This window comes from Corylus avellana, chromosome ca2, assembly GCF_901000735.1.
Source record: "Corylus avellana chromosome ca2, CavTom2PMs-1.0".
Taxonomy (NCBI): Eukaryota; Viridiplantae; Streptophyta; class Magnoliopsida; order Fagales; family Betulaceae; genus Corylus; species Corylus avellana.
Window position 1 is genome coordinate 18,568,411 of NC_081542.1, and position 11,570 is coordinate 18,579,980.

General features: G+C 33.3%; 1 protein-coding gene across 1 annotated transcript in view; it reads left to right on the forward strand.

The window, feature by feature from the left end:
* LOC132169216 (receptor-like protein EIX1) overlaps positions 1 to 11,479 on the forward strand; it is a 12,254-nt gene extending 775 nt beyond the window's left edge. The window contains exons 2-3 of the mRNA XM_059580285.1: positions 9,540 to 11,341; positions 11,443 to 11,479. Of these exons, the coding sequence (XP_059436268.1) occupies positions 9,540 to 11,341; positions 11,443 to 11,479 (1,839 nt within the window). The remainder of the gene's footprint in view (positions 1 to 9,539; positions 11,342 to 11,442) is intronic.
* The last annotated feature ends 91 nt before the right edge of the window (positions 11,480 to 11,570 follow it).

The window sequence follows — 11,570 nt, forward strand, 5'->3', positions numbered from 1 at the left end:
AATATAAGTTTAAATGGTTAAGATGGTGCGCAAATGGTTGGCGAAAGACAAAGCCTTAATTCCACACGCTTTATTGATCATATGACTTGCAAAAGAAAAGATTTGACATGATGGGGTCCTATATATGTTGAATTTAAGAAGCAATTTGTATGAAGAGGACTTGAAGGGAGGAGTCTTGGTATTGAGATAAGTTATGTTGGTCTATCTTTTTTGGATTTATTCTTAGTCCGTCAATAAAAACTTTAGCTACATGATAAACTTAGGATTATTACTTGGAAATTATTCACGTCATGGGCCCCCATGTGGAATTTAAGATTAACTTTCAAACCTTTGTCGGATATATAGCAAATGTTACATCTCCTTTATTTTCTTGGATTTACTTTTGGTCAGTTAAGAAATTATGGACTGAGATCCATCATGGCCCCTACGCGGAGTAGAGATGAAGACTACTTGACATCTTTTGTGGGATTGTCTGGTTGCAAAGGCAAATCATAAAAAGAAAAAATTAATGGTTGATTTTCGCTGTTATATTACTGTAGTTGTATGACAATTATATGAGGGTTTACCAAATAGCATTTCTCAAGATATCAAACCATTTTTGTTAGACCAAAGCGAGCACATTCTAGGTCAACTTCATCATTTAAATGCAACAAATTCTATTCAAGTTGGGCTTGGAAACTAGATAGATGCAATTTTTTATTTTTTTCAAAATTTAATATCAAACCCCCATTTTATGTACAAACCATGTAAAAAACAAGCCAAAATTACTTGCTTCAAATATGGATTATGCAACAACTTTTGTGTTATGTTTTTATTTTTGGATATCAGAAACTGGTATATATGTACTCTTTTAGAGAACTTTTATATATAACTAATACAAAAATGGACGTGAGCTACAAAATATATATGATTCATATGGATTAAGAAATGCTCAAATAATGTAATTACCTATCTTTGCATTTATTATTTTTATTTCAGAACTAGCTAGTTGCCTAATTACTGGTTAATAATCACTTTTTGACAACAAATACTCAACTTATCATTGAAGTAATATATTCTAGAGTGTTTGTAATCATCTAATGTCAATTGTCTCTTTCCATATGCACACAACAAACACAGACAAATATGTATATTATAACCATTATAAAGAGGCAACTGATAGTCTATCCACATGATCATATCGATTAATCAAGTAAAATATATCGAGTTATCTCAAGGCATTGAAAAAGCTAACCAAATCCTAGAAATAATTGTCGAGTGAATCTATCAAAGAGGACGTTCTTAAATCCTTGCAATAATTGACTTCCTCCTTAGATGGTTCTCAGTCAAACAAAAGTTGCAAGCTTAACATTGTTCGTAAATGACAGAGTAGACTCTTTGTAGCATTTTGGGATTTTGAGGGACCTGATCAGGGAGATCCTTAAATTCTTGATTCTTGAGTTTTTTAATCATCTCTATATTAGTGTTTGAGCTCGTGGACAGTAACCTCTGCATTTTGGAACTGAATTAAGTCAACACAAGAACTAACAAACTCCCCTTTTGGCAATTCGGTGACAAAACCAAAATGCCAAGCCAATCTCATCATCTCCCTAGATTTACTCTCCCTTTTTGTCACAGAATGACAAAAAGTCTTCATGTTTCCTGAAACACTTCACAAAATACATCAAGGCATATGTGAAACAAGAATACAGAAATAAAACTCATGATCATAGATAACAAAACATGCATAAAGTAATGCAAGATCATGAAGAAACATCAGTAAAAATTCCCCCCTCAATGTGTGACTCAATATCAACAAGAGAAAAATGTTTCAAGCAGGGATATTCATAAGAAGAGTATATCCAATAAATGATCAAAAATTACAGATTAGGAGAAACTCTTGTTGAATGTGCCAAAAAAAAAAAAAAAAAACTCAAAGCATGCAAGAGTATCAAAAGAGGAATAAACAAAATCATTGTAGCAACTCATGTCATGCCATTATGTACCATCACTATTTATGCTATATGAGTTGTGTGTGATAAGCTACAGTCAAGAGTCAAGCAATGGACAAACATATATTGACAAAGAAAGCACATTAAAACTTCCAAATCATATGAAAGAAATTCATATCTTGTTAGGTTAGAAGTCAAACCTTACTAAGGCCTAGTCACCCTCATCCAATATTCTCCCCTTTAGTCTTATCATAAGGCTCAGAACTACATCCGGAATTTTAATTATGGATGAGCCAAGCACAAAAAATTGACACAGTGAAAATTCCCTTTTTGGAATATTTTGGCATTTTGCACATTTCACTTTAAATTTTCTCTTTGAGAACGTGTCTTTCATAAAAATTAAAGTACAAGACATAAGGGTTTGAATTGAAATTTATAGGTTCTAGGTTCAACCAGCATTTGGTCAATTTTAACCCACAAAAAAAAATTCACCCTATGCATATGGTTTGTTCAACATAACAAATTTGTCATGGATTGACATTCCATCTTGAAGCTTAAGTGCATAGAAATAGCGTAAATGAAATATACCACAATAACACATACTTGAATGGATTAATGATAGTTCATTATAAAGATAATCAATTCAAGCATGATAATCAACTCGGTTAGGGATATGAGTAACCTTGGTCATGTTGTGGACGACATACGCACTGAATTACAGGGCTTTTCTCGTTGGCAATTCACTTTCATTCGAAGGGATGGGAATAGAGCAGCTCACCTCTTATCCCGGTTTGCAGCTTCGTATTCGATAGATCAAACATGGCGTGATACACTGCCTGCTTGGTTGAGGGACTTTATTTGTTTGGAGCAAACTGCTCTGGGAGAATAAGTGTATTACTTTATTTTGAGAATCTGTCCCGGCTCTAATTTCCCAGAAACTAATGGGGATAATATGGGGGTGTAACCTTTGGGGTGGTGCTACCTATTGTCTGTCAAGGCCATTAGGGAGAAATTGGAGTTTGTTGGACGGATGGCTATCCAGTATTGTACTCATTCTATGATGCTCGATTAATATAAGAGCCTCATTTTATCAAAAAAAAAAAAAAAACGTGTATTCCATAGGCACATAAATTAAGAGGATTTCCAATGAAGCAATTAAAAAGCATTTAAAGCATATATCCATCTTAACATTTCAAACATCTTTGCAACACCAAATTCCTTTCTCAAAAATTTATTAACACAAATAAACCACAAAGAAGGGCAGCAAAGAAAAAAACAACATATTTGAATTTAGATTATAACAGGCAATACATGAATGTTCTTTAGCATTAAACTTTCATCACATCTTATAGGTCCCACTACAAAATAATGATTTGGTTTAATAACTACTTCTAGGTTTTCACAAGACATTACACATTCATGAACACTTGATTAGCAAATAGAGAAAAATCTTAGTGGTCCGCACACAACATCTCATCTATAAGCCTTTCAAAGATCATAACATATGAATTTCTTGAAAAGTCCTTTATGAATATGCCTCATAACAAGAATCTCAAAACAAACATGTATACACTCTTCACACAAAAAGTGTAACAAAAAAAAAAAATTGCAATGCATAAACTAGAAAGCAAAAAAAAAAAAATGCAAAGCAAAGAAAAACAACATGCTCTAAGATTTTCAAAAATAAGCAAAACAACTATTCCTAGACATGTTATTTACTCACCTAAATTTAGGTGAGATCACTACCACTCCCCCTCAATGGGTGAATAGTATAATCCTTCATAATCCAAACCTTCTTGAAAGAATGTGTAGAGACGTGAACATTTTCAATCTTGTCTAATCTAGACAAACCTCCCATTATCATTGTGCATAACCCCAAAGGTTCTTTTCTAGAAACAGAATTTTTATTTTTATGCACATGAGGTTTCAATTTAAAACAGTTGGGTCAAATGTGACCAACTTTTCCACAATGATAACAAGTAGGGATAAACCTTTTAGGAGGTAGATTCCAAGGAGGATGGAAGACTCTATACTTGGGGTAAGATTCATAAGGTTCAATATGAATTTTCTTAACTTTCTTACCTTGTGAAGTCGAGGCAGCTACTGTTTTTCTTTTAACCAAAGAGTCTTCTACTTTTTCTGATTTAACAAATATTATCTCGGAAGTAGAATCATTGTTAAAAGACAAAGCAACATGACAATCAAAACTTAACTCAGATTTATCACAATCAGAATTCTGAGTATGCAACATATTCTCAAGGGAATTGCTAGAGAATTTTTTCATTTGAGTTTCTGACTCTTGTAATTTATTCTCTAACAAATCAACTTTAGAACCTAAAACAAGATTTTCAGATTTTAAAGAATCAATTAAAGCATGTGATTCAGACAATTTAGTAACAATAGATTCTTTCACATGTTCAAAATCTTGAAAATCCTCCAAACAATTTGTGTATTGATGTCTCAAAAGAGTGAATTTTTTCAACAAATTGTTGAAGGAGTTTATAAGATCATATTCCCCTTAAAAAGTATTCATAGAAAATAGGAGTCAACAGATCTCACTCAAGAATTTAATCCAAACAAAGTCAACCCGCTTTGATACCAATTGAAAAACTCTAAACAGATAAATATCACAGTTTATGCAGAATTAATAGATATTTATCAAAGAAAACGATCACCAAAATATAAACAATCACACATAAGGATTTTGGTGACGAAGATGAAACCTTTTAGAAATTGATCTAAAAGTAAAACCTCTTCGAGGCAGCCAAACCCAGGAAATCACTATCAAAAGATTATCTAGAGATTACAAACACTAGGACACTTACAACCCTTTGCAAGACCTTGGCTCACCACATATGATCTTTCTTTGCACAACCTCTGACAAACTCTCTGGGGGCAAAAATTTGTGCCTCTCTCTTCTATAATGATGTATATATATTAGTACATCAAACCCTAGACCTAGGCCCACTAAAAACACATTTTTGGGCATAATAGGTACGGGGTGTCCGGATAGGTTAATGAGCTATCCGGACAGGGCCTTGCAGAGCAAAAACAGAGATTCTGAAAAGCCTATCCAGACAGCCTAGCACCGTGTCTAGACATGGCCTGCAATGGGGAGAAAACAGCATTCTGGAAATGCTATCCAACTTTGATCAATAGCTCCAAACGATGGGCGTTTGTGGTCCGATTGAGCTGAAATTTTGCAGAGACATTCATGACACATTAATCTACATTATGAACGGTGGAGATTTGATTCTGGATATTCTATATCAGTGTTTGAGCCCGTGGACAGTAACCTCTACATTTTGGAACTGAATCAAACCAACACAAGAACTAACAAAGTGTAATGTTGGGAAGTTGAATTATTGCAAATAATTCATATCATAGTGCCCTTGTGGAAGTTTCGTGCAATTTGCGTATAGACGACTCCAAGCGTGGAGTCTTTTGCATTGAGATAAACTTTCAATCCCAAAGTGGATGGCAATTATATCTTCTTTATTTCCCAATTTAAGTGGATTTTAAGTTGGATTTATTGTGAGTATGTGGATATCCAGAAATTCCACACACTTTATTGATTATATGACTTGCAAAAGAAAAAATTTGACATCATGGGGTACTATATATGTTGAATTTAAGAAGCAATTTGTATGGAGAGGACTTGAAGGGAGGAGTCTTGGTATTGAGATAAGTTATGTTGGTCTATCTTTTTTGGATTTATTCTTAGTCCGTCAACAAAAACTTTAGCTACATGATAAACTTAGGATTATTACTTGGAAATTGTTCACATCATGGGCCCCTATGTGGAATTTAAGATTAACTTTCAAACCTTTGTCGGATTTATAGCAAATGTTACATCTCCTTTATTTTCTTGGATTTATTTTTGGTCAGTTAAGAAATTATGGACTGAGATCCATCATGGCCCCTACGCGGAGTAGAGACGAAGACTACTTGACATCTTTTGTGGGATTGTCTGGTTGCAAAGGCAAATCATAAAAAGAAAAAATTAATGGTTGGTTTTCGCTGTCATATTACTATAGTTGTATAGCAATTATATGAAGGTTTACTAAATAGTATTTCTCAAGATATCAAACCATTTTTGTTAGACCAAAGCGAGCACATTCTAGGTCAACTTCATCATTTAAATGCAACAAATTCTATTCAAGTTGGGCTTGGAAACTAGATAGATGCAATTTTTTATTTTTTTCAAAATTTAATATCAAACCCCCATTTTATGTACAAACCATGTAAAAAACAAGCCAAAATTACTTGCTTCAAATATGGATTATGCAACAACTTTTGTGTTATGTTTTTATTTTTGGATATCAGAAACTGGTATATATGTACTCTTTTAGAGAACTTTTATATATAACTAATACAAAAATGGACGTGAGCTACAAAATATATATGATTCATATGGATTAAGAAATGCTCAAATAATGTAATTACCTATCTTTGCATTTATTATTTTTATTTCAGAACTAGCTAGTTGCCTAATTACTGGTTAATAATCATTTTTTGACAACAAATACTCAACTCATCATCGAAGTAATATATTCTAGAGTGTTTTTAATCATCGAATGTCAATTGTCTCTTTCCATATGCACACAACAAACACAGACAAATATGTATATTATAACCATTATAAAGAGGTAACTGATAGTCTATCCACATGATCATATCGATTAATCAAGTAAAATATATCGAGTTATCTCAAGGCATTGAAAAAGATAACCAAATCCTAGAAATAATTGTTGAGTGAATCTATCAAAGAGGTTCTTAAATCCTTGCAATAATTGACTTCCTCCTTAGATGGTTGTCAGTCAAACAAAAGTTGCAAGCTTAGCATTGTTCGTAAATGACAGAGTAAACTCTTTGTAGCATTTTGGGATTTTGAGGGACCTGATCAGGGTACTTGGTGGTGGGTTGGGCTGTAGGAAGGAAATATGAGTTTCAATGTAATTTACTTAGAGAAATTGATGTTAGAGAAATTCCATTCTCCCATGTCAATTTCTGAAAATCTTAGAGAAATTGATGTTAGAGCCAAGAAGATATGGGGAATTTTTGAACAACGTCAATGTAATTTACTTAAAGGCAATTTTTAATTTCATATAAATTGTAATTACTGTGAGTGTAAAACAATTTATTCAATGTAAAACAAGGTCTCTCAAAGAGATCCTTAAATTCTTAATTCTTGAGTTTTTTAATCATCTCCTTAGCTTGCAACTCACAAAATTGACAATAATTCAAATCAAAATAATGAGAGAGTTGTTAATTTGTTTTTGTCTTTCCTAACACATGCAGAACAACAACTCGTAGATGACAAAACCATTTAGAAGCGGTGCAAAATAACTCAATGATAGTTGCACTTTTTGAGGTTAGTATTCTAAACTCAATTTCTGATCTAAGTAGTCTTGTAATTTGGATATTATGGTTATTAAATATTGAGAATATTGATTGTTAGAATTTAAACATTTAATTGGAGAATTTGATACATGAAAGCTATTTATATTATATTGTTCTTTGTGTGAGTTTGTTCATTGTTAACCTACGCATATTTTTATTTTATTTTCTAAAGACTCCAATATGACCATGTAAATTTATTTATAGATGATGGGAAAGCCAAATACAATACTTGAATTTTTCAAAAGAAAAAATGCACAAAGTTCAAATGCTAATGTTGGTAATACATTATCACTAACTTCTGATATCCCAATTTCTGAAAATTCTCCTAAAAAACCTCCGAGAGTTGATGCCAATCAATTTGATATTAGTTCATTAGAGTTTGATCCTATATTGCGTCATCAGATATGGGGTTATGATCTTAATCAACGGGATGAAATTCGAAGAGCTTAATAGATTTTTAATTTCACTTCAAAAATAATTTTAATTTATGCCTTGGCCCGGCCCCTGCCCATAGTACTTCCTGGTTCCGTTCCTATGCATAACCACTTTTTTTTTTATTTTTTTTGATAAAACCATAACCACTTTTTAGGTATGGGTATTTTAAGCCTTCCTTATGCCTCTTCCTAGGGCCTATTTTAAATAGTTTTACGTCAGTTTTAACATTTTTTAGATGGAAAATAAATAATCAATAAATAAATTTATCCAGTAATGCTAAATTTGGATGATTCGGCAAGGAAGGTTTGGGATGAGAGACGTAGGCGTAATGCTAATGCTAAATTTAATTAGTCTCTTAATTAACATTTGATTCCTACTTAAAACTCTAATTGTCAAAAGTCCTCTGTTCAGTTATTATCGCTCAGGAGGACAAGGATGGACTTCATTTACATATATATGTCTGATGTTGGAAGAGATTAGTCTCAGCTGATATATTATTTAATATAGGGAGTTAGGGGTCAATTGTGTTTGCATTCGCACAAACGTTCAAGCCTAAAGTGGGCGGACCAATATACCAAATGTTACATCTTATCTTATATCAATTTTATTTATTTATTAATTTATTTTTATTTATTGTTAGTCAAAAGTGAGTGGAGTTATTATTATTATTTTTGATTAGTAAGTGGAGTTAGTCTTAATTAGTCTGTCAAGAAAGTGGATATAAGCTTTATTGATTATCACTCGAAACTATCGACATCATGTAGGTGGCCCATGCGAAATTTAACAGGCAACTTAATCCTTGTAAAGATTTGGAAACATGATCCTCTTCATTTCAAATGAATTATAGAATATCCGGTTAGTTATACTTTATAGGTATTTTTGTCTTTTCACTTTTTAAGAAAAAAAAAATATCCCTCCACTATAACTAACGGAATATTCGATCTCCAGTTCAAATGAATTGGAGAAAATCCAAATTCAAAGGCTTGAGGCGTAAAGTCTTTGTAAACATTGAGATAAACTCCCAATTAAACTCTATTCGTTCTTGGATTTATTCGTAGACAGTCAATAAAGTAGTTTTTATTTTGAAATTAAGTGCCTTTCATTATTTATCACAACCTCAAATTAAATATAATCATTACTCTTTGAATTATTGACTTAATTAACATGCTCACATACAATTTTATCTTATAATCTGAGACTCTGCTATTTAATCGGTAGCATCACATATATCTAAATTTTTTGAAAACAAAATTATATATAACTATACATTTTTTTAATATATATATATATATATATTAAAAAAATCTATTTATTATTTGTACCGAGAAAATTTTATGAAAAATGAGCAAGAGTTAGTAGAAAATTTGAGATTAATTTGGCTCTGCATAGATATAACTTCATATTACTATACAAGTTACTGTTAGCCTGTCATTTAACTCTAAATTAAAAAAACTACGGCATGTATTTGTGCCACGTGTACAGAGAAGCGCCTAGAATTCCTACTATAAATACTTGAACCCCAATGCATGCATTTCAGTGGCAGAATGATTGGCTTTATGTCTACTCTTCAACTCATTCCCATTTTTTTCTTCTCTCTGCTTGGAACTGCATCCTACCTTCAACTTATTAAACCCATTTCATGTACTAAGAGCCCAAATTTGAGATGCTTAGAGGTGGAGAGGAAAGCACTTCTTAACTTTAAAGACAATCTTACAGATCCATCGGGTCGTTTCTCTTCTTGGGTTGGTGATAATTGCTGCAACTGGATAGGTGTTGGCTGTGACAACAACACAGGAAATGTTGTCAAGCTTGACCTCAAAAACCCATTTCCTGCGTTTAATTATTATCATGTTGATCCAAATATATCTCTTTCGCATGAAGAGATGGAAGCTTACAACAAGTCGTGCCCTTGGGGGCAAGATAAGTTCCTCTTTACTTGATCTAAAGTATTTGAGTTACCTTGACCTAAGCTTGAATAATTTTGATGGAATCAATATTCCAAAGTTTTTGGGTTCCCTTGAAAGTTTGACGTATCTCAATCTCTCTTTCTCATTGTTTGCCGGAGTTATTCCTCCCCATCTTTGGAATCTTTCAAGGCTCCAATATCTAGACCTCCATTCATTTTCATTTTCCATTAACTTCTATAACTTTTCATCTCAAAGATTAGAGGTCGAAAGTCTGGAATGGGTTAATGCTTTTCCTTCTCTTAAGTACCTTGGAATGAATTTTGTAAATCTTGAGAAAGTACCAAATTGGTTTCATGCGGTTAATATGCTTCCTTCCTTACAGGAGTTACACCTAGTTGGTTGTGGACTTGTTAGTCTTCCTCACTCTGTTTCCTCCATCAATTTTACACTACTTTCAGCCCTTGATCTCTCTTACAACCATTTTAACTCCTTCATACCTCACTGGTTGTCAAATGTGAGTGGGCTTTCAACAATCAAACTTAAGTCCACTTTGCTTAGAGGTACTCTTCCAGTTGGTCTGGGACATCTAACCAACTTGCGTGTCTTGAATTTAGCTGGAAACAATTTAATTGGAAGGATTCCAAACTCATTTGCCAACCTTTGCAACTTGCAAGCATTATATATGTATTCCAACAATATAAATGGGGAGATAACTGAGTTTGTGAATGGCTTATCTCAATGTTCCAACAGCAGCTCTGAAGATGGGAACTTGTCATCACTGCAAGCACTTGCCCTCTCATATAATCAATTGAACGGAACAATTCCAAAAAGCATCGGGAAATTGTCAATGCTTGTTTCATTGGACCTAACAGAGAATTCATGGGAAGGTGTCCTAACTAAAGCTCATTTTCAAAATCTCACCCGATTAAAATCTCTTAGGTTGTCTACGAACCTTAATGCAAAAGGGACCTTGGTTTTAGATGTCACACACGAATGGGTTCCTCCCTTTCAGCTGGAATCTATTTTTTTATCAAAGGTTCAGATCGGCCCAAATTTTCCAGCTTGGCTAAAAATACAAAATAAACTCAATTTTCTTGTGCTCGACAATGCTGGCATTTCTGACACCATTCCACATGGCCTTTGGAAGTCTTGCCCAAATGTCACCTATTGGAGTCTATCTAATAACAAACTACGCGGGAAGGTACCATACTTTCAATTTCACCCTTTAGCATCTTATTTTGATTTGTGTTACAACAACTTAGAGGGTCCAGTTCCACTTTTTCATAGTAATCTAAGAGTCATAAATCTCGGGAATAATATGTTTTCTGGACCTATTCCAAAAAACATAAGTGAGTTATTGCCCAAGTTGTCTTGGTTGGACCTCTCATCAAATTCAATTACTGGTAGAATTCCCTATGCTATAGGAATGCTAAAGGAATTGAATGGCCTTATTTTGGGAAACAATTCCCTATCTGGGAAACTCCCCCACTCAATGCGACATCTGAGTTCACTAAATGTATTGTCATTGCCCCAAAATTATCTCGAGGGCGAGCTTCCCTCTTTCTTCAGAAATTATAGAAACTTGAAAAGCCTTGATCTTGGAGGAAACAAATTCTCTGGAAAACTTCCTGCATGGATGGGTGAAAGTTCACCATATTTACTGAGGTTAAGCCTAAGGTCCAACTTCTTTCATGGGGACATACCTAAAAAATTTTGTCTTCTTCAATATCTTCAGATCCTAGACCTTGCACACAATGATTTTTCAGGTGCAATCCCTCAATGTTTAGGAAGCTTGAGAAATAAGCAAGGTGATGAAGCTGTTTTTCCAAGATATGATTACCAAATGGTGCTGGTTTCTAAAGGAGTAGAATATCTATATGGTCAATCTTTTTTT